Here is a 24,692-nt window from a genome sequence, read left to right on the forward strand (position 1 = left end):
CTAGTCACAGGATGCGGTCAAGAGGCAGCCATCTGCTACCACACACTGGCTTCTCCCAAAGACAGTGTCTCATCCAATTTACTATCTCATCTTGAGTGCTGAGTGACTGAACCTTCTTGATCCACCTCCCATATTCCACCTCTGTAATCTGTACAGGGTCTAGGAATTTGATGCTGCTTTGCCTCACTTCTATAGACTCTGCGTTCATCTCCTGAGCAAAAAATATCTCCCACATCTATTTTGTCTCCTCATATGGATTACCATTCTGATCTTGCAGAGGATTAATTTTTTCCCTTGCAATCTTTTCACTCTTAACATATCTGCAGAATCCATGAGGATTCTCCTTCATCTTGCCTGCTGGGGTAACCTCATGCCTTCTTTGTCTTTCATAAGTGTTCACTTGAATTTCCTGTATCTCACAAGTACCCCATTTGTTCCAATCTGCCTGTACCAGGTATGCACCTCCTTTTTATTGATCTGGGAGATGAAAGCCAAAGGGGTGATAGAGCTGCTATGGGAGGTGGTGGTGGGGGAGGGTCAAACTGAAGTTGCAGGGGGAATGGGAGCCTGAATAACAGAACAGATAGTGCAGGGTTTGCGGAGACAGTTGTTGTTCAGTCCTCAGACAAAGTCAGGAATGAAAAAGTTGAGCATGGTGCAGTGAATATGCTGAGCCCTGTATATTTCAATACAAGGAGCAGCGTAGGAAAGGCGGATGTGTTCAGGGCATGGATCAACACCTGGAATTATGACACTAGGATCTGGCAACTGTGGCCTGGGACAGGCTGCTTTATGGCAAAGGTGTGCTTGGTAAATTGAGGCCTTCAAAGCGAAATTTTGAAAGTACAAAGCGGGTATGTGCTTGTCAGAATAAAAGGTAAAGATAGAAACTGTAGGGAACCTTAGATTTCAAGAGATATTGAGACCCTGATGAAGCACAAAATGGAGTTGCATAACAGGGATAGGCAGGCAGGTTGAAATGGAGTATAAGAAATAAATCAGGAGGGCTAAAAGGCGGCATGAGATTCCCCTCGCAGAAAAGATGAAGGATAATCCTCAGGGATTCTGGAGATAGATTAAAAGCAAAAGGATTGCAAGGCACAAAGTTGGTCCTCTGGAAGACCGGAATGGCAATCCATGGCTGGAACCAAAGCAGATGGGGGAGATCTTAAATATTTTTTTCATTTCTATTTACTCAGATGGACACAGTGTCAATGAGAGTGTGGAAAAGCAGCATTAAAATCGTGGACCCTGTACAGATTAAAGAAGAGGGTGGATAAATCTCCAGGGCATGACAAGGTGCGCCCTCGGTCCCCATGGGAGGCAAGTGCAGAAATCGTCGGGGCCCCAGCAGAGATAATTAAATCATCCTTAGTAATGGGAGAGTTATCAGAGGATTGTAGGATAGCCAAAGTTATTTCACTGTTCAACATAGAACATAGAAATCTACAGCATATTCCAGGCCATTCAGCCCACAATGTTGTTCCAACCATGAAACTTACTCTAGAAACTGCCTGGAATTTCCCTAGCACATAGACCTCTATGTTTCTAAGCACCATGTACCTATCTAAGAGGCTGTTAAAAGACCCTATTTTATCTGCCTCGGCCACCACTGCTGGCAGTGCATTCCACACACCCACCACTCTCTGTGTAAAAAAAACTTACCCCTGACATCCCCTCGGTATCTATTTCCAAGCAGCTTAAAACTATGCCCCTCGTGTTAGCCATTTCAGCCCTGGGAAAAGCCTCTGGCTATCCACATGATCAATGCCCCTCATCATCATATTCACCTAAAAAAAGGCTTTGTTGGAAGTAGGCATAATTATGAGGGTATAGATAGGGTAAATGCAAGCAGCTTTTTCCACTGATGTTGGGTGGGACGACAACCAGAGGTCATGGGTAAGTGACTTCCCCATTTATACAACACAATACAGGCCCTTTGGCCCACAATGCTGTGCCAGACATTACTTACTTCAGAAATTCCCTAGAGTTCCCCATAGCCCTGTATTTTTCTACGTGCCATGTACCTATCCAGGATCCTCTTAAAAGACCCTATTGTATCCGGCTTCATCACAGCTGCCGCAGCCCATTCCACGCACTCACCACTCTGTGTAAAAAAACTTACCCCTTGTGGTGATATCACGTGTCATGACGTGACTGGACAGAGTTACTAACATGAGCAGAAATGAAGAATGATAGAGAAGCATGGCAGTGTAAGACGTGGTTTTGCTGCTGTTAAGTAGAAGTTCAATTCTGCAGAATATGGTTTGTTATTAGTAACCCACGGTACGTATAAAGAACACAACACCCCTGACATCTCCTTCGTACCTACTTCCAAGCACCTTAAAACTGTGCCCTCTCTGCAGATTTTCTCTTGGTTGTGATTGGAGGCAGAATGAAGGTGATTTTCACAACAGCTGATGTAAAAGATTTTGTTCCCTTTCTCCGAGTTCCCAATCCTTGCATTTAGACAGCTGGAGCTCAGCTCTGTCTGAGAGATCCATCGGTTCCCATTCCCTCTCAGCCGGAAGCTCCCCGGAGCCCGTGTACGGATGGTGGGGCTGAGAGAGAGGGAAGAGAGCAGGACTGTCCCAGGATTTCGGGTCACGGAGTCCGGAGCTCACAGCAACTGTCCCGAAGTCGGTGTTGAAACCCCACCAACCTCCCTTCTCCCCACCCCGCAACAGTCTCCCTACAGCCGATCTCCTTAAGCTTAGCGTGTACTGCGCGCATGCGTGATATTCGGCAACGGAACAGCCCTGACGCTTGCGCATTTGATCGGTGCTTCGGCGACGGCGAACTTTATATCGCAGGGCTTTATTGGTAATCACGGTGCCATTAAAAGTTTCTGCAAGCACCAGTTCCACGTCCATAGCTTTTTTTTGTGTGTGTAGAAAATTCAGCAGCTGTTTTAACGCAGAAAGTGGCTCCCATAAACAATATACTCAATATCAATGTGTATCTAATGCCAAAGTACAATCCTCTTACAGATGTAGATATAAAACACAAGAGATTCTGCAGTTGCTGGAAATACAGAGACGTACACACACAAAATGCTGGAGGAACTTTGCAGTTCAGGCAGCGACTAAGCAGAGGAGTACACAGCCTGGGCATGCTGAAGGGGTTCGGCCTGAATGTTGTCTATTTATTCCTCTCCACATTCGTTGCCTGATCTGCTGATTTATTCCAGTATTTTGCAGAACCCACTTTTTTTTTCAATCAATGTTTCTAAATGTTTCTCATCTTTGATTTATAGGCACATCCTGCTGGTCAGATTCCTCCTCCTCCCCATAAACTCTAGACCCCATCGCTCTCTGGAGCCTCAAAGCCCTGACTCAGGCCGGCATCTCATTGGTTTCTGAATCTGCTCCATCGAAGAATCATTCGCTAGTCTGCTGTCAGACTTTAGAGGCGCATTGCAACAACCCAGCTGTCTGAGGCACAGTCCTTTGAAATGAGTGAAAATGACCGAAAACGTTGAAAAGAGCAGCGAAGAAGGAGTTTAGCTAAATTATTTCACAGCACTGAAGAACTTCAAATACACAGGGAGCTCATCGTCTTATTCAGCCTGGAGAAAATCATGCAGGTGTATAAGATGATGAGAGATATTGGTCGTGTGAATAGCCAGAGGCTTTTTCCCAGGGCTGAAATGCCTAACACGAGGGGCATAGTTTTAAGGTGCTTGGACCCAGGCGCACAGGAGATGTCAAAGAGTGGTGGGTGTGTGGAATGCACAGCCAGAGACATCGGTAGACGTGGATACAATAGGGTCTTTTAAGACACTTGGACAATCGACAATAGGTGCAGGAGTAGGCCATTCAGCCCTTAGAGTCAGAACCACCTTTCACTGTGATCATGGCTGATCGCCCACAATCAGTATCCAGTTCCTGCCTTCTCCCCATAACCTTTGATTCCTCTATCTTTAAGAACTCTATCCATCTCTTTCTTGAGAGCATCCAGAGACTTGGCCTCCACAGCCTTCTGGGGCAGAACATTCCATATATCCACCACTCTCTGGGTGAAAAAGTTTTTCCTCAACTCCGTTCTAAATGGCCTACCCCTTATTCTTAAACTGTGGCCTCTGGTTCTGGACTCACCCATCAGTGGGAACATGCTTCCTGCCTCCAGCGTGTCCAATCCCTTAATAATCTTATGTTTTAATAAGATCCCCTCTCATCCCTCTAAATTCCAGAGTATACAAGCCCAATCGCTCAAATCTTTCAACATATGACAGTCCCGCCATCCCGGGAATTAATCTTGTGAACCTACGCTGCACTCCCTCAATAGCATGAATGTCCTTCCTCAAATTTGGAGACCAAAATTGCACACACTACTCCAGGTGTGGTCTCACTAGGGCCCTGTACAACTGCAGAAGGACTTCTTTGCTCTAATACTCAATTCCTCTTGTTATGAAGGCCAGCATGCCATTAGCTTGCTTCACTGTCTGCTGTACCTGCATGCTTGCTTTCAGTGACTGATGTACAAGAACACCTAGATCTCGTTGTACTTCCCCTTTTCCTAACTTGACACCATTTAGATCGTAATCTGCCTTCCTGTTCTTGCCAGCAAAGTGGATAACCTCACATTTATCCACATTAAACTGCATCTGCTATGCATCCGCCCACTCACCCAGCCTGTCCAAGTCACCCTGCATTCTCATACGTCCTGCTCACATTTCACACTGTCACCCAGCTTTGTGTCATCAGAAAACTTGATGTTTTAATCCCTTCATCCAAATCATTAATATATATTGTAAACAGCTGTGGTCCCAGCACTGAACCCTGCGGTACCCCACTGGTCATCGCCTGCCATTCTGCCATTAATCGCTACTGTTTGTTTCCTGTCTACTAACCAATTTTCTATCCATGTCAGTACCCTACCCCCAATACCATTTGCTCTAATTTTGCACACTAACCTCCTATGTGGGACTTTATCAAAGGCTTTCTGAAAGTCCAGGTACACTACATCCACTGGCTTTCCCATATCCATTTTCATAGTTATGTTCTCAAAAAATTCCAGAAGATTAGTCAAGCATGATTTCCCCATCGTAAATCCATGCTGACTGGGACCTATCCTGCCGCTGCTATCCAAATGTGCTGCTATTACATCTTTTATACTTGATTCCAGCATCTTCCCCACCACTGTTGTCAGACTAACTGGTCTATAATTGCCTGTTTTCTCTCTCCCTCCTTTCTTCAAAAGTGGGATAACATTAGCTACCCTCCAATCCACAGGAACTGATCCTGAATCTATAGACATTGGAAAATGATTACCAATAGACAGGTATATGGAGCTTAGGAAAATAGAGGGCAATGCGGTCAGGAAATTCCAGGCAGTTTCTGGAGTAGGTTACATGATTGGCACAACATTGTGAGCTGAGGGGCCTGTAATCTGCTCTAGATTTCTGATTCTATGAAGTTCAAGGGAAATCTCTTCTCCTGCAGAGTAGTGACGAGTTGCAACCTGTCATCATGGGGAGAGTGAGAGGTGAAGTGAACAACAGGGCTAGACTGTAAAATACTGATATGGAACAGAAACATGGGCAGGGAGCAGACGGATTGAGTGGCCTCTCTAGTGTACAGAGTGAGTGTGGCAGAGACAGTAAGTATCTGTGACATGAGATTTGAAACAGAACTGATTTATCTTTTACAGATCCACAATATTAAACACCAGTCTAGTTTAAGGCGAACATCAGAAGAACATTTGATTTGATAAGGTACACCATGCAAGGCTTATTGAGAAAGTAAGGAGGCCTGGGATCCAAGGGGAGATTGCTTTCTGGATCCAGATCTGGCTTGCCCACAGAAGGCAAAGAGTGCTTGTAGACAGGTCATATTCTGCATGGAGCTCAGTGACCAGTGGTGTGCCTCAGGGATCTGTTCTGGGACCCCTACTCTTGGTGATTTTTATAAATGACCTGGATGAGGAAGTAGAGGGATGGGTTAGTAAATTTGCTGATGACACAAAGGTTGGAGGTGTTGCGGATAGTGTGGAGGGCTGTCAGAGGCTACAGCGGACATTGATAGGATGCAAAACTGGGCTGACAAGTAGAAGATGGAATTCAACCCAGATCAGTGGCTCACTTTGGTAGGTCAAATATGATGGCAGAATATAGTATTAATGGTAAGACTCTTGGCAGTGTGGAGGATCAGAGGCATCTTGTGGTCCGAGTCCATAAGTCACTCAAAGCTGCTACGCAGGTTGACTCTGTGGTTAAGAAGGCGGTACGGTGCATTGGCCTAAATCAACCCTGGGATTGAGTTTAGGAGCCGAGAGGTAGTGTTACAGCTAAATAGGACCCTGGTCAACCCCACTTGGAGTACTGTGCTCAGTTCTGTTCGCCTCACTACAGGAAGGACGTGGAAACCGTAGAAAGGGTGCAGAGGAGATTTACAAGGATGTTGCCTGGATTGGGGAGCATGCCTTATGAGAATAGGTTGAGTGAACATGGCCTTTTCTCCTTGGAGTGACAGAGGATGAGCGGTGACCTGATAGAGGTGTATAAGATGATGAGAGGCATTGATCTTGTGGATAGTCAGAGGCTTTTTACCAGGGCTGAAATATTTGCCACAAGAGGACACAGGTTTAAGGTTCTGAGGAGTAGGTGCAGAGGAGATGTCAGGGGTAAGTTTTTTTTTTGCACAGAGAGTGGTGAGTGTGTGGAATGGGCTGCCAACAATGGTGGTGGAGACGGATATGATAGGGACTTTGAAGAGTCTCCTGGACATGGAAGTTAGAAAAATAGGGGGCTATGGGTAACCCTAGGTAATTTCTGAGGTAAGGATATATTCGGCACAGCATTGTGGCTGAAGGTCCTATGTTCTGCTGTAGTTTTTCTATGTTTCTAATTTCTATTCACATTCCTCCTGCCTCACTGGACAGGAACACTGAAACATCAAGTGAGAAACAGCAGGAAGTGGCCATTCAGCCCCTCTAACCATCAACAGAATGGTGGCTGCTCTCCCATCTCAGCCACATGTTTCTGCCCGATCCTCATTTCCTCGATCCCTCCGGTCTCCACACATCTACCAGCCTCTGTTTTATGTGAGGACGATCACTGAGTCTTCACCACCCTCTGTGGTGGGGATTTACAGACATTCACCACCCTCAGAGTGGAGACATTTCCCCTCATCTCAGTCCCGGACAGTCCACCCCCTTTTTCAGAGACTGGGATCCCTGGTTCAGCCAGTAATGATGTTGTGAATTTCAATGTGTTCACCTCTCAGTCCTCAATTCTCCAAATGAAAGGGTTATCTCATTTGATCTTTCTTCATATGATGACCCCACCACTCCAGGGATTAGTCTGGTGAATCTTCATTGCACTCTCTATAACAAATACTCTCTAACCTCTTTGTTAATCCTCTATGGAATTAATTTCCATCTCCTGCAGCCCCGTGTTGCCCCAACCACTCACCTCCCACCCCGTCACTATTTCCACCTTCCCACCTCCCCCTCACCTGGATCCACCTCTCACTCCCCAGCTCTTGCCCCATCCCCACCCCTCACCTCTTTTCTCGGACTATTTCCCGTCCACTCTCAGTCCAGAGGGAGGGTCTCGGCCCGAAATGTTGACGGTCCATTTCCCTCCACAGATGCTGCCCGACCCACTGAGTTCCTCCGGCAGTTTGTTCTTTGGTCTGTGTGACCCGTGTTAGTGTGGGGAGCGGGATTTTACACCATATTCCCGGTACAGTCTCAACAAAACACAAATAATTGTCACTTTGCCCGGACCATTGGCCCCGCTTGCAGGGCAACAGTCTGCCGGTGTTTGCCCCCCAATGTGGTGAATCGCCACCACCGTGGGCTCAGACATTTCCACAGATGAGCCCCTCCTGTCCCCACCGGGACAAACATCCTGTCCGCCCCCTCTCTCACCGTCTTCATCCTCTCCCTCCCCGGGGAACCGGCATCAAACCGACGGGCCGAGCGGTCTCCTCCTACCTCTCAGCGACACATCAGACTCCGGCCGCAGGAGACGCTTCACAAACGCCCCAACTTCCCTCGGAGGGAAATGGAAATAAATCAGAAAGCGGACATTTACTTTGACGGTTGTCCCGCCGTGACGGAAAGTTCGGGAGACGGAGTCAGCGGGGGTAACGCCCTCTCGGCTGGTCCGCCTCCGCTATTGGCTGGAAGTAGTGATTGACATCACTTCGGACCAATGGGAACAGCGCATCGCGTGACTCCTCTGTTGACAGCGGTGGGGGAGGGTCTGGTCACGTGATTAGTAGCCCAGCCGTTAAACCGACCAAGCTCGAGCTCACCAGCGCGCGGGGCACAAAAGGCCCCGGATGATCGGTTGAGGTAAGAAGGGGTCTCCGGGTTGGGGGTCTCACCGGGCGGCGTTTCCAACACCGACTTCGGGTAGTTGCTGTGACTCCGGACTCCGTGACCCGCAATCCCGGGACAGTCCTGCTCTCTTCCCTCTCTCTCAGCCCCACCATCCGTACACGGGCCCCGGGGAGCTTCCGGCTGATGAGGGAATGGGAACCGATGGGTCTCTCAGACAGAGCTGAGCTCCAGCTGTCTAAATGCAAGGATCGGGAACTCGGAGAAAGGGAACAAAATCTTTTACATCAGCTGTTGTGAAAATCACCTTTGTTCTGCCTCCAGTCACAAACAAGAGAAAATCTGCAGATGCTGGAAATCCGAGCAACACACACAAATTGCTGGAGGAACTCAGCATTAGTACTCTTTTCCATAGATGCTGCCTGGCCTGCTGAGTTCCCCCAGCATTTTGTGTCTGTTGCTTGTTCCACCCCCTCTTGTTCTGGACTTTCTACCCGTGAGAACATGTTTTGTCCCACTCTCTCTGGGTACATAATGATATCAAACACCTTTGCCCTGGGCAACAAGTAGCTTTCACATCACAAATGTGCCAGACTCCAATGAGACAGACTACTGCCCTTCCCTTCATATTCATTGGCATTGCCATCACTGAGTTCACCACCGTCAGTCACCTGGGGGAGGGTTCAGGGGAAATATTTATGTACAATACAGAAACTGGTGTTACCTGTGTGTATTGTGGTGATGCAAAAGTTGCTGGAGAATTTGAAAGTGGGAGGAAGTGGAGTGATAGTTTGAAATCTGACTTTTTAAAGCGTCATTTAGCAAGCAAATCAGATATGGACAATGTGCAAAAGCTCTGGTGAGAAAATACTTCATTCCCCGTTACAGGCCTGCTACATAGGTTGTGTGAGAGTGCAGATGAAGTCGATCGAGCCCAGAGGAGATCAAAGTTCTTACTGACAGTGATTTGCTGGCTGTTAAAATGAATACCTCTCTATCTAAAGTCATAGATATGACATGAAGAGAGGTGAGTTACACCCAAGGTGTAGGACACAAGAAACTGGGTGAGAGTCAGGAAGGGGAATGAGGTTAAATCGCCATCGCAGAGTAATCTTGTGTCCATCCCACACAACAACAGGTGGATCCACTTTAGAAACTGTTGGGGGGATTACCTGGCAGAGGAAAGTCAAAGGGGTGATAGGGGATTTGTTAGTGAGGGGAACAGAACAAGAGGGGACTAATATCCCAGTGGTGAGGCTCGCTAGTGCTAGTGTGGGGAGAGAGGGTGATGTGGTTAAAATAAGTTGTAGGGGGAAATGGGAACCAGAATGACAGAACAGATAGTGGGGAGGGTGAATTGAATTGAATTGACTTTATTACATACATCCTTCCTGTACGTGAGGAGTAGAAATCTTTACATCTCCGTCTGAATGTGCAATGTGTAATTTATAGTTGTTTATAATAAATAGTTTGTACATACGGCAGTCAATATAACATAGAAATGCAATTGTATCAGCATGAATTAATCAGTCTGATGGCCTGGTGGAAGATGATGTCCCGGAGCCTGTTGGTCCTTTTGCTGTTGTACCGTTTCCTGGATGGTAGCAGCAGGAACAGTTTGTGGTTGTGGTGAATTGGGTCCCCAATATCCTTTGGGCCCTTTTTACCCCCCTGTCTCTGTAAATGTCCTGAATAGTGGGAAGTTCACATCTACAGATGTGCTGGGCTGTCCGCACCACTCTCTGCAGGTTCCTGCGATTAAGGGAAGTACAGTTCCCATACCAGGCAGTGATGCAGCCAGTCAGGATGCTCTCAATTGTGTTCCTGTACAAAGTTCTTAGGATTTGGGACCCCATCCCAAGCTTCTTCAGCCGTCTGAGGTGAGCAAGGTGCTGTGTGCTCTTTTCACAACACAGCCGGTATGTACAGACCATGTGAGATCCTCGGTGATGTTTATGCCAAGGATCTTGAAGCTGTTCACCGTCTCAACCCCAGATCCACTGATGCCAATAGGGGTGAGCCTGTCTCCATTCCTCCTGTCGTCCACAATCAGCTCCTTTGTTTTTTTAGATTAGATTAGATTCAACTTTATTGTCAGTGTGCCAAGTACAGATACAAAGCCAATGAAATGCAGTTAGCATCTGACCAGAAATGCAAAGAATAGTGTTATTTACAAAATAACTGAGAATAAAAAGTAAGTACTACAGCACACAAATATAAAAGTACGGAGACAGTACAATACGGATGCAATACTGCTTAGTGCTGTGATGTGAGGTTCAGCAGCATCACAGCCTCAGGGAAGAAGCTCTTCCTGTGCCTGCTGGTGCGGGAGCGGAGGCTCCTGTAGTGCCTAGCAGATGGGAGGAGAGTAAAAAGTCCATGGTTAGGGTGAGATGCATCCTTGATAATGCGTTTCGCCCTTCCCAGGCAGTGTTTATGGTAGATGTTCTCAATGGTGGACAATTAGGTGCTGATAATCCGCTGGGCAGTTTTCACCACACAGTGGAGTGCTTTGTAGTCCGAAACGGGACAATTGCCATACATCTCAGGATTGCTACCTGTGCTAGGTGCCAGTGAGGGTAGGAATAGGATGCTCTGGAGGAGGAACAAGTGGCTGAGGAACTGGTGTAGGGGGCAGGGTTTCAGATTTCAGGATCATTGGGACCTCTTCTGGGGCAGGTGGGACCTGTACAAGAGAGACGGGTTACACTTGAACCACAGGGGGACCAATATCCTTTCAGGGAGGTTTGTTAGTGCTATTGGGGAGGCTTTAAACTAGATTTGCAGGGGGGTGGGAACCAGAGTGCCAGAGCTGACAGTGTGGCTGGGGTGAAAATAAATGATGTTGAAAGTTTAAGCAAATCTGCTGATATAAAGGTTGTGAGTGGTGGTAAAAATCTTCTGAGGTGTATATATTTCAATGCTAGGAGTATTGTGGGGAAGGCGGATAAGTTGAGGGCGTGGATTGACACGTGGAATTATGTCGTTGTAGCAATTAGTGAAACTTGGCTGCAGGAGGGGCAGGACTGGCAGCTTAATATTCCAGGGTTCCGATATTTCAAATCTGATCGAGGCAGAGGAATGAAAGGTGGGGGAGTAGCATTGCTTGTTAGGGAAAATATTACAGCAGTGCCCAGGCAGGACAAATTAGAGGGCTTGTCTACTGAGTCCTTATGGGTGGAGCTGAGAAACAGGAAAGGTATAGCCACATTAGTGGGATTGTATTACTGACCACCCAATAGTCAACGAGACTTGGAAGAGCAAATCTGCAGAGAGATAGCAGGCAACTGCAGGAAACATAAAGTTGTGGTGGTAGGGGATTTTAATTTTCCATACATTGATTGGGACTCCCATACTGTTAGGGGTCTAGATGGTTTAGAGTTTGTAAAATGTGTTCAGGAAAGTTTTCTAAATCAATATATAGAGGGACCAACTAGAGGGGATGCAATATTGGATCTCCTGTTAGGAAACGAATTACGGCAAGTGACAGAAGTCTGTGTAGGGGAGCACTTTGGTTCCAGTGATCATAACACCATTAGTTTCAATTTGATCATGGACAAGAATAGATCTGGTCCTAGGGTTGAGGTTCTGAACTGAATGAAGGCCAAATTTGAAGAAATGAGAAAGGATCTAAAAAGTGTGGATTGGGACAGGTTGTTCTCTGGCAAAGATGTGATTGGTAGGTGGGACGCCTTCAAAGGGGAAATTTTGAGAGTGCAGAGTTTGTCTGTTCCTGTCAGGATTAAAGGCAAATTGAATAGGAATAAGGAACCTTGGTTCTCAAGGGATATTGCAACTCTGATAAAGAAGAAGAAGGAGTTGTATGAAATGTATAGGAAACAGGGGGTAAATCAGGTGCTTGAGGAGTATAAGAAGTGCAAGAAAATACTTAAGAAAGAAATCAGGAGGGCTAAAAGGAGACATGAGATTGCCTTGGCAGTCAAAGTGAAGGATAATCCAAAGAGCTTTTACAAGTATATTAAGAGCAAAAGGATTGTAAGGGATAAAATTGGTCCTCTTGAAGATCAGAGTGGTTGGCTTTGTGCGGAACCAAAGGAAATGGGGGAGATCTTAAATAGGTTTTTTGCGTCTGTATTTACTAAGGAAACTGGCATGAAATCTATGGAATTGAGGGAATCAAGTAGTGAGACCATGGAAACTGTACAGATTGAAAAGGAGGAGGTGCTTGCTGTCTTGAGGAAAATTAAAGTGGATAAATCCCCAGGACCTGACAGGGTGTTCCCTCGGACCTTGAAGGAGACTAGTGTTGAAATTGCGGGGGCCCTGGCAGAAATATTTAAAATGTCGCTGTCTGCAGGTGAGGTGCTGGAGGATTGGAGAGTGGCTCATGTTGTTCCGTTGTTTAAAAAAGGATCGAAAAGTTATCCGGGAAATTATAGGCCGGTGAGTTTAACGTCAGTAGTAGGTAAGTTATTGGAGGGAGTACTAAGAGACAGAATCTACAAGCATTTGGATAGACAGGGGCTTATTAGGGAGAGTCAACATGGCTTTGTGCATGGTAAGTCATGTTTGACCAATCTGTTGGAGTTTTTCGAGGAGGTTACCAGGAAAGTGGATGAAGGGAAGGCAGTGGATATTGTCTACATGAACTTCAGTAAGGCCTTTGACAAGGTCCCGCATGGGAGGTTAGTTAGGAAAATTCAGTCACTAGGTATACATGGAGAGGTGGTAAATTGGATTAGACATTGGCTCGATGGAAGAAGCCAGAGAGTGGTGGTAGAGAGTTGCTTCTCTGAGTGGAGGCCTGTGACTACTGGTGTGCCACAGGGATCAGTGCTGGGTCCATTGTTATTTGTCATCTATATCAATGATCTGGATGATAATGTGGTAAATTGGATCAGCAAGTTTGCTGATGATACAAAGACTGGAGGTGTAATAGACAGTGAGGAAGGTTTTCAGAGCCTGCAGAGGGACTTGGACCAGCTGGAAAAATGGACTGAAAAATGGCAGATGGAGTTTAATACTGACAAGTGTGAGGTATTGCATGTTGGAAGGACAAACCAACGTAGAACATACAGGGTTAATGGTAAGGCACTGAGGAGTGCAGTGGAACAGAGGGATCTGGGAATACAGATACAAAATTCCCTAAAAGTGTCGTCACAGGTAGATAGGGTCGTAAAGAGAGCTTTTGGTACATTGGCCTATTAATCAAAGTATTGAGTATAAGAACTGGAATGTTATGATGAGATTGTATAAGGCATTGGTGAGGCTGAATCTGGAGTATTGTGTTCAGTTTTGGTCACCAAATTACAGGAAGGATATAAATAAGGTTGAAAGAGTGCAGAGAAGGTTTACAAGGATGTAGTCGGGACTTGAGAAACTCAGTTACAGAGAAAGGTTGAATAGGTTAGGACTTTATTCCCTGGAGCGTAGAAGAATGAGGGGAGATTTGATAGAGGTATATAAAATTATGATGGGTATAAGATAGAGTGAATGCAAGCAGGCTTTTTCCACTGAGGCAAGGGAAGAAAAAAACCAGAGGACATGGGTTAAGGGTGAGGGGTGAAAGTTTAAAGGGAACATTAGGGGGGGCTTCTTCACACAGAGATTGGTGGGTGTATGGAATGAGCTGCCGGACGAGGTGGTAAATGTGGGTTCTTTTTTTAACATTTATGAATAAATTGGACAGATACATGGATGGGAGGTGTATGGAGGGATATGGTCCGTGCGCAGGTCAGTGGGACTAGGCAGAAAATGGTTTGGCACAGCCAAGAGGGGCCAAAGGGCCTGTTTCTGTGCTGTACTTTCTGTGGTTTCTATGGTTTAACACTGAGATGCAGTTGGTGAGTATGCTCTCAATGGTACAGTGGTAAAAGTCTGTCATATCCTGGGACAGAGGTGAGCTTTATTGATGCTCCGCAGGAAGTAAAGACGCTGTTGCGCCTTTTTGATCAAGATGGAGGAGTTCAGGGACCAGGTGAGATCCTCGAAAATGTGGACACCAAGGAATTTGAAGCTTGATACACGATCCACTACAGTTCCGTTGATGTAGATTGGGAGTGTGGCTCCTAGCATGCCTTAAGTCCACAATGATCTTGGTCTTCTGGGTGTTAAGGGCCAGATTGTCGTTGGTACACCACGCGGCCAGGTGCTGGACCTCATCCCTGTAGGCTGTCTCGTCATCCCCTCTGATCTGGCCAACCACCATGGTGGCCTCTGCGAACTTGATTATGGAGTTAGAACCATGTACAGGAACGCAGTCATAGGTGAAGAGGGAGTACAGAAGAGGGCTCAGCACACAGCCTTGAGGCACGCCGGTGTTCAGGGTGAGAGTGGAGGAGGAGAGGTTATCTAACTGATTGGGGTCTGTTAGTCAGAAAGTCCAAGGTCCAATTGTAGATGGATGAGCTGATAGCAAGCTGGCGAAGTTTGGTGATCAGCTTGAAGGGGCTTACAGAATTGAATGCCGAACTAAAGTCATTGAACAGCATTCTGACGTAAGAGTTGGGGCTGTCCAGGTGGGTCAGGGCAGAGTGAAGTGCCGTGGAGATGGTGTCCTCTGTTGACATGTTGGTGCGATAGGCAGATTGATGGGGGTCCAGGATAGTGGGCAGACAGGATTTCAGATGTGACAGAACCAGTCTCTCAAAGCACTTTGCAATGATGGGGGTGAGTGCAACTGGGCGGAAATCATTCAGGCTCGTGGCAGTGGAATGCTTCGGCACTGGCACGATGGTGGTGATCTTGAAGCTTGTGGGGGACAACACCCTGGGCCAGGGACAGATTAAAAATGTCTGTGAAGACCCCGGCCAACTGTCCTGCACAGACTCTGACCACACGGCCAGGTATTGCATCCGGACCAGCTGCCTTCCATACATTCACCCTGCTCAGGGTCCACAAACATCGGAGGTGGAAAGTGAGAGAGACAGTTCACCAGGTGGGAGATCCGCTTTGAGGGTGACCTCCTTGTTCCCTCGATCAAAGCGAATGTAGAAGTAATTGAGCTCATCAGGGAGGGTAGCAGAGCTGGAAGGGGGCACAGTACTAGGAGGTTTGAAGTCTGTAATGACCTGTATGCTATGCCACATGGGCTGGGGGTCAGAGGAGTTGAAATGCTCCTCGATTCTCTGTTTGTAAATGTGTTTAGCCTGAGAGATTCCCCTCCTCAGGTTAGCCCTGGCTGAGCTGTAAGCCTCCTGGTCTCCAGACCTGAAGGCTGAATCTCTGGCTTTGAGCAGGAGGTGAACCTCTCTGTTCATCCATGGTTTCTGACTGGGGAAAACTTTTATTTGTTTTAGTGATGTCTCTCTATCTACACACTTGTTGATGTGCTCAAGGACAGAGTTGGTTTATAAATCAATGTTAATCTGAGAGTCTGTGGTGGCATGGGCAGCAAACATGCTCCAGTCTGTGTGCTGGAATTGGTGCTGAAGAGCAGAGTCAGCATCCTCCAGCCAGATCTTAATAGTCTTCATTGTGGGTTTCACACGTTTAGTGACCGGGCTATACTTGGGAAGCAGAAACAATGAAAGACGGTCGGACTTTCCCAGGTGGGGGAGGGTAGTGAGTTTGCAAGCATCAGCCACATTTGTGTACACATGATCTGAGGTTTTATTCCACGTGGTGGTGCATAATACATTTTGGTAAAATCTTGGAAGCACGGTACGTAGGTTACAATGATTAAAGTCCCCAGCGACAGTCAAAGCTCCATCTGGATGCAATGTCTGCAGCTTGCTAATAGCAGCACTGAGGTCTTTCATGGCTACTTTAGCATTAGCATCCAGTGGAACATAAACTGCGACAGCGATGATGCATGTTTTGTGACAATGAGGGGAGGTTGTTTTCTTGACACCAGTCAGATGTTGTTCAGACACCAGATACAGTCAGCAATCAAATGGTTGAGCCTGGAGCCTTCTCCTCCCCACCCTCCCGCCACCTTCTTTATTGGGCCTCTGCCCCTACCCTCTTCAGTCCTGACGAAGGGTTATGGCCCGAAATGTTAACTGATCATTTCCACGGATGCTGCCCGACCTGCTGAGTACCTCCAGCGTGTTGTGAATGGTGCAATGAATGTGCTGAGCTGTGTATATCACAATGCAAGAAGCATCGCAGGAAAGCCAGATGAGCTCAGGACAGGGAATTATGATATTGTAGCCATTACTGGGATTTGGTTGCACCCAACATCTGAGGGATTTAGAGGGACAAATTTGTAGAGAGATCGCAGACCATGCCAAGGAACAAAAGTTGATTCAGTAAATGATTTTAACTTTCCATGTATTGACTGTGAATCCCATACTGTAAAAGGACAAGATGGGGTGTAGGTTGTCAAATGTGCCCTTAATCAGTACGTAGAATTCCCGATGCAGAAGTGTGCAATGATCTGTTAGGAAATGATACGGGGCTGGTGACAGAAATTAGTGACCATAATGCCATGAAATTCAGGATAAATATGGGAAAAGAGAGGTCTGGACCATGGGTTGAGATTCTAAATTGGAGAAAGGTCAATTTTAATGATATCAGAAAGGATCTAACAAGTGTGGTTTGGGACAGGCTGTTTCCTGGCAAAGGAGTACTTGGTAAGTGGGAGGCCTTCAGAAGTGAAATTTTGAGGGTGTAGGGATTGTATGTGCCTACCAAAATAAAAGTTGAAAGGTAACTGGTGCAGGGTACCTTGGTTTTCAAGAGATATTGAGGCCCTGGATATTTTGTTCCCCTAAATGCCTCAGACTGTTGGGTGATACCAAGACTCACTAATGACTACAATATCATAATTCCACCGCCTGAGCCCATCTGACTTTTTTTTTTAGTCATCATCTGTTGGTTTCTAAAAGCTTCCCAGTCATTTTTGCTCTTTTGTTTGCCCTCTCTTTGGCTTTTATGTTGGCTTTGGCTTCTCATTTCATCCACAGTTGTGTCTTCCTGCATTTCCAATGCTTCCACTTCTTTGGGATGTATCTATCACTCAGCTCCTGAATTGCTCCCAGAAGCTCCAGCCATTGCTGCTCCATTGTCACTCCTACCTTTTCCTTCCAAACAAGTTTGTCCAGCTTCTCTGTCATAGTAACATGGAGAAGTTCAGTACGGAAACAGGGTATTTGGCCCATCTAGTCAATGCCGAAAAAAACATTTAAGGTCTCTACTGCAAATACCTGCACTGGGACTTTCGCCTTCAGATGCCTGCCATCCAGGCTCCCATCCAAACTTCTTTTAAATGGTGAAACCGAGCTCATATTCACCACTTGAGTTGACATCTCATTCCACACTCTCACGACCATTTCAGTAAAGAGCTTTTCCAAATGTTCCTGTTAAATTTTCACCTTCTCCACTTACCCATGACCTCTGGTTGTCATCCCACCCAACCTCAGTGGAAAAAGCTGCTTGCATTTACCCTATCTATACCCTCATAATTTTGTATACTTCCAACAAATCCTCAAAGCAATGTATAATTTCCTTCTTTATGTTTAGAGCCTTTTTTAGGTGTATAAGCTAATGAGGGGCATTGATCATGTGGATAGCCAGAGGATTCTTTCCCAGGGCTGAAATGGCTAACACAATTGGGCATAGTTTTAAGGTGCTTTGAAATAGATACCGAGGGTATGTCAGGGGTAAGTTCTTTACACAGAGAGTGGTGGGTGCGTGGAATGCACTGCCAGCTATTTGTGTGAGAGGGTTTCAGTTACTGTGGGGCCAGGCACCCATGCAGCTCAGTGGGAACGGAATAATGCCAATGGAGAGAGTCAAACTGAGCCAGGTCACAGATTGGAGATGGCAGAAATGCCACATTCTTAGAGAGACAGGAAGAGCATCAGAGAATTTGGTGGTCATTCCAGATACCAGCACTGTGCCCAGTTAGAAGATGATTTCTCTCTCCACCTTGGGTTGAACTTCACTGTAACAGTGTGAAGTCAGTTCACAGCTTGACAACTCAAGGGATCTCATCTGAAATGTTGTCCTACACCCATTGATGGATTTTGTAAATATTTTTACAGGTTAAAAATGACAAGGAATTTGTCTACGGGAATCTCGAACACAACACGACAGTTTTGCTGTCTCTGTACAGATATTTAAGAAGTGGAGCAAGGGATTCACTCGATCATCCTTCCTGCTCCAACTGTGGGGAGGGATTCACTTGGTCATCTCAACTGAAGGTACATCAGCAAGTTTACACTGGGACAAGGTCATTCAACTGTTCTGTGTGTGAGAAGGGATTCAGTCGGTCTTCCCACCTGTGGACACACCAGTTAGTTGGGCAAATTGCTAGTCATCTGCTGAATTTGTAGGGAAGGATTCACTTGTTCATCTGACCTAATGGCTCACCAGCGAGTTCACACTGGAGACCGGCTGTTCACCTGCTTGGACTGTGGGAAGGGATTCACTGAATCATATAAGCTACTGAGACACTGGTCAGTTCACACTGGGGAGCAGCCGTTCACGTGCTCAGACTGTGGGAAGGGATTCCCTTGTTTCTCTAAACTGAAGGTACATCAGCAAGTTCACACTGGGGAGCGGCTGTTCACCTGCTTGGACTGTGGGAAGGGATTCACTGAATCATATAAGCTACTGAGACACCAGTCAGTTCACACTGGAGAGCAGCCGTTCACGTGCTCAGACTGTGGGAAGGGATTCACTGAATCATTTAACCTACGGATACACTGGTCAGTTCACACTGGCGGGAGGGCGTTCACGTGCTCAGACTGCAGGAAGGGATTCACTCGCTCATCCCAACTGAAGGTGCATCAGCGAGTTCACACTGGGGAGAGGCCATTCACCTGCTCAGTCTGTGGGAAGGGATTTACTCTGTCATCTCGGTTACTGAGACACCAGTCAGTTCACACCTGGGAGTGGCCGTTCACCTGCTCAGACTGTGGGAAGGGATTCACTCTGTCATCTGCACTGAAGGTACATCAGCGAGTTCACACTGGAGAGAGGCGATTCACCTGCTCAGACTGTGGGAAGGGATTCACTCGATCATTCCAACTGAAGGTACATCAGCGAGTTCACACTGGAGAGAGGCCGTTCACTTGCTCAGTGTGTGGGAAGGGATTCACTTGCTCATCCCTACTGAAGGTACATCAGCGAGTTCACACTGGAGAGAGGCCGTTCACTTGCTCAGACTGTGGGAAGGGTTTCACTTACTCATCTCAACTGAACATACATCAGCGAGTTCACACTGGGGAGTGGCCGTTCACCTGCTCAGACTGTGGGAGGGGATTCACTCGTTCATCTCAACTGAAGGTACATCGGCGAGTTCACACTGGAGAGAAGCCGTTCACCTGCTCAGTCTGTGGGAAGGGATTCACTCAGTCATTTAATCTGAAGGTACATCAGCGAGTTCACACTGGAGAGAAGCCGTTCACCTGCTCAGACTGTGGGAAGGGATTCACTTTGTCCTCTCAACTACTGAGTCACCAGCAAGTTCACACTGGAGAGAGGCCATTCACCTGCTCAGTGTGTGGGAAGGGATTCACTTGGTTGTCTCATCTTCAGAGACACCAGCATGTTCACACAGGGGAGAGGTAGTTCACCTGCTCAGTGTGTGGGAAGAGTTTCATTCGGTCATCCAACCTGCAGAGACACCAGCGAGTTCACACTGGGTAGAGGCTGATCTGCTGCTCAGACTTTGGGAAGAGATTCTCTCAGCCATCGCCACCAAATGTCCATCATTGAGTTCACAATGGGGAGAGGCCGTTCACCTGCTGTGAATGTGTGAAGCAATTCGCTCAGTCATCTAACCATATTTAACTCTCACTTCAGCTAGCAGCTTAATATAGGGGGTGATAGCCCCCAGCCCGGCCAAACTTAAGAAATCTCGTTTGGGTGGATGCTGCACGATGTGACCCCCATTACAAATCAGTACCCTGAAATAACAAACGGTACATAATATACGATTAAACAATTGGGCTTTGTAGTTATTACTTTGACTATAGAGTTAGTAAAGAAAAAATAAAGGAAAATGGCCCACTCTCTCCATTCATGTCTTCTCACCTCTCCCCAGCAAAAGACCGCAAAAATCTCTCTTCCAGACTCACAAGAAAGAACAACATTTCTCCCATTGGATAGCCCTGCACTTCAAAACCCTGTTGTCTCTAGTCGTAACGTAAACATTGCTGCTACAGAGAAACAGTAACCTCAGCAGTGATACATTACAGAGAGGCCATTACATTAACACTGAAACCTCACAGCATGTTACAGTTGTGACACATTACTGGGTTCACAATAGACAATAGGTGCAGGAATAGGCCATTTGGCTCTTCGAGCCAGCACTGCCATTCACTGTGATCATGGCTGATCATCCACAATCAGTACCCCGTTCCTGCCTTATCCCCATAATCTTTGACTCCGCTATCTTTAAGAGCTCTATCCATCTCTTTCTTGAAAGCATCCAGAGACTTGGCCTCCACAGCCTTCTGGTGCAGTGCATTCCATATATCCACCACTCTCTGGGTGAAAAAATGTTTCCTCAACTCCGTTCCCGTTCTAAATGGCTTACCCCTTATTCTTAAACTGTGGCCTCTGGTTCTGGACTCACCCATCAGCGGGAACATGCTTCCTGCCTCCAGTGTGTCCAATCCCTTAATAATCTTATATGTTTCAATAAGATCCCCTCTCAGCCTTCTAAATTCCAGTGTATACAAGCCCAGTCGCTCCAATCTTTCGACATATGACAGTCCCGCCATCCCGGGAATTAACCTTGCGAACTTGCGCTGCACTCCTTCAATAGCAAGAATGTCCTTCCTCAAATTTGGAGACAAAAATTGCACACAGTACTCCAGGTGTGGTCTCACCAGTACCCTGTACAGCTGCAGAAGGACTTCTTTGCTCCTATACTCAATTCCCCTTGTTATGAAGGCCAGCATGCCATTAGCTTTCTTCACAGCCTGCTGTACTTGCATGCTTGCTTTCAGTGACTGATGTACAAGAACACCTGGATTTCGTTGTACTTCCCTTTTTCTTAAATTGATTCCATTTAGATAATAATCTGCCTTCCTGTTCTCACCACAAAAGTGGATAACCTCACATTTGTCCATATTAAACTGCATCTGCCATGCATCCGCCCACTCACCCAGCCTGTCAAAGTCACCCTGCATTCTCATAACATCCTCCTCACATTTCACACTGCCACCCAGCTTTGTGTCATCGGCAAATTTGCTAATGTTACTTTTAATCCGTTCATCTAAATCATTAATATACATTGTAAACAGCTGCGGTCCCAGCTCTGAACGTTGTGGAACCCCACTGGTCACCGCCTGCCATTCCGAAAGGGACCCGTTAATCGCTACTCTTTGTTTTCTATCAGCCAGCCAATTTTCAATCCATGTCAGTACTCTGCCCCCAATACCATGTGCCCTAATTTTGCCCACTAATCTCCTATGTGGGACTTCATCAAAGGCTTTCTGAAGCTCCAGGTACACTATATCCACTGGCTCTCCCTCGTCCATTTTCATACTTACATCCTCAAAAAATTCCAGAAGATTAGTCAAGCACGATTTCTGCACTGGGGAGAAAGTTTCAATAAGCTGCATGCTGGATATTTGTCCATCACCGTTGCTGAATGCAATTTTGAGAGTGACTGTCGGTGCTGAACTCTACAATTATTGCTGATGCTCACCACACCCAGTTCTGCACCCTGGTCACTGAGCATGGGAGGAGGTTCTTCTGCTGCATATTCACCTTTATTGGGACTGGAGTTTAACGTGGACTGGAGTGGAGAGCGGCCAGTGAAGGAGTGGAGCTTTGAGGCTTTGGCTCGAGAGATTTCAGCGAGCAGAGGCAGAGGATGAGCTTGCTCCCAGTAAGGTAAGGCCGGGAAAGTTTATTTAATTAATTAACTTAGGAGTTAGTAATGGAGGCAGTAGATAGGGCAGTCCAGTGCTCCGATTGTAGGATGTGGGAAGTCAGGGACAGGACAATTGTCTCCGATATCTACACCTGCAAGAGGTGCATCCAGCTGCAGCTCCTGTCAAATCGGATCATTCGGGGGGCAGAGGCAGTAATAGATCAGAGTTTCAGGGAGACAGTCACCCCTAAAAGTCAGGAGACAGGTAGCTGGGTGACTGTCAGGAGAGGGAAGGGGAATAGACAGAAAGAGCAGAGCACCCCTGTGGCCGTTCCCATCAACAATAAGTATACTGTTTTGGATACTGTTGGTGGGGACGACCTACACCTACCAGGGACAAATTGTAGTGGTCACGTCTCTGGCACCGAGACTGGACCCTCAGCTCAGAAAGGAAGGAGTGAAAAGAGGAGAGCAGTAGTGATAGGGGATTCGATAGTTAAGGGGACAGTTAAGAGGTTTTGTGGGAAAGATATAGAATCCCAGTCTGTTGCCTCCCTGGTGCCAGGGTCCGCGATATCTCGGATGGAGTTCTCGGTATTCTCAGGAGAGAGGGTGAGCAGCCAGATGTCCTGGTCCACGTGGGGACCAATGACATAGATAGGAGTAGAGATCAGGTCCTGAAGAAGGAATATAGGGAGTTAGGGAAAAAAAGTGAAAAAGCAGGACCTCAAGGGTGGTAATCTCGGGATTGCTTCCTGTGCCGCGAGACAGACAGGGTGGGAACAGGAAGTCGTGGCAGTTGAATGTGTGGCTGAAGAGTTGGTGCTGGGGGCAGGGGTTCAGATTTCTGGAGCATTGGGATCTTCTCTGGGGAAGGTCTGACCTGTACAACAAGGACGGGCTGCACCTGAACTGGAAAGGGACCAATACCTTGGTGGGCAGGTTTGTTGGAGCTGTTGGGGAGGGTTTAAACTAGATTGTCAGGGGGGTGGGAATCAGAATGTGAGTGCAGAGATGAGGGTAGAAGGACAAGGGCATGATGCTGTGTGTTCTGAGTTGCTGAGGAAGGACAGGCAGGGACAAAACACACATGTAGCCAGTTCAAGGGGTTGAAATGTGTCTATTCCAACGCTAGGAGTATTAGGAATAAAGGGGATGAACTTAGAGAATGGATCAGTACGTGGAACTATGACGTTGTGGCCATTACTGAAACTTGGCTGGAGGAAGGGCAGGATTGGCTGATGCAGGTACTGGGGTTTAGGTGTTTTACAAGGATTAGGATGGGAGGTAGAAAAGGGGGGAGTAGCATTACTGGTCAGGGATAGTATCATGGCAATAGAAAGGGAGGACGCTGCAGAGGGAGTGTCCACTGAGTCGGTGTGGGTGGAAGTCAGAAATAGGAAGGGATCAATCACTGTGCCGGGAGTGGTCTATAGGCCCCCAAATAGCCCTCGGGACACCGAGGAACAGATAAGCAGGCAGATTTTTGAATGGTGCAGGAAATACAGGGTTGTAGTTATGGGTGATTTCAACTTCCCTCATATTGACTGGCACCTCTTGACTGCAAGGGGGATAGATGGGGCTGAATTTGTCAGGTGTATTCAAGAAGGATTCCTGACACAGTATGTGGACTGGCCGATGAGAGGACAGGCCATTCTGGATCTAGTTCTGGGTAATGAACCTGGTCAGGTGGCAGACATCTTGGTGGGGGAGCATTTTGGTGAGAGTGACCACAACTCCCTTAGCTTCAGCATAGCTATGGAAAAGGATAAAAACAGACAAAATGGGAAAGTGCTTAACTGGGGAAGGGCTAACTATGAATGGATGAGGCAGGAACTAGCGAGAGTAAATTGGAAACAGGTGTTCAAAGGTGCAAGCACAGGAGTAATGTGGAGGAAGTTTAGGGACTACTTGTGCTGGGTTCAGGATAGGTTTGTCCCACTGAGGTAAGGAAAAAATGGTAGGAAAAGGGAACCGTGGCTGACGAAACATGTGAGGCAACTCGTCAAGCGGAAGAAGGAAGCATATGTTAGATATAAGAAGCAGTCAGAGCCCTGTTGGCCGCTTTTCGATTGCTCCTACCCTGTTTACTTAATTGTCTCTACCAGTCTTTTTTTTTGAAACCTTATTATAATACTTCAATACTGCTTTACTATGGCTGGGAAAAGAACCAGAGCATTTGCAAAAGAAAGAGAAACAGAAGATGAATCCCCAGTCACTTTGGATTCAATCAGTGACTTCCTTAAATCGCAGAAATAGGAATTCTCTGAGGAGTTTCAATGGCTTAACAGCAAATTGGATACAATTCAACAAACTTTATTTGAGCATGAGAACCAAATTCAGGAGAATACTGTGAAGCTAATGACACTTGAAGAGGACATTGAAGATACAATTAAACTCTGCAAAGAGTTATCTTTATCCAGTGATAAAATGCTGAAAAGGATCATCAGTCTCGAAAACAGGAACAGGAGAAATAACTTGCAAATCCTGGGTCTTGAAGAATCAGTTGAAGGCGCTGACCGTTCGAAGTCTTTGCAAACTTTCTGAAGCAGATTTTCCCAGCTTTATTCACTTCTGAGCCGAAGCTCAATCGAGCTTTTCGCTCTCCGACTTTGAAGCCGTTGTCCTCAGCGGCGAAACCCAGATCGGTCGGACTAACCTTTCA

At 46.7% G+C, this 24,692-nt stretch overlaps 1 protein-coding gene across 1 annotated transcript in view; it reads left to right on the top strand.

The window, feature by feature from the left end:
* LOC140208439 (uncharacterized) overlaps positions 1-22,999 on the top strand; it is a 91,821-nt gene extending 68,822 nt beyond the window's left edge. Inside the window, exon 3 of the mRNA XM_072277122.1 lies at positions 18,240-22,999. Coding sequence (XP_072133223.1) covers positions 18,559-19,770 — 1,212 coding nt within the window. The 5' untranslated portion in view covers positions 18,240-18,558 and the 3' untranslated portion in view covers positions 19,771-22,999. The remainder of the gene's footprint in view (positions 1-18,239) is intronic.
* The last annotated feature ends 1,693 nt before the right edge of the window (positions 23,000-24,692 follow it).

This window comes from Mobula birostris, chromosome 13, assembly GCF_030028105.1.
Source record: "Mobula birostris isolate sMobBir1 chromosome 13, sMobBir1.hap1, whole genome shotgun sequence".
NCBI lineage: Eukaryota > Metazoa > Chordata > Chondrichthyes > Myliobatiformes > Myliobatidae > Mobula > Mobula birostris.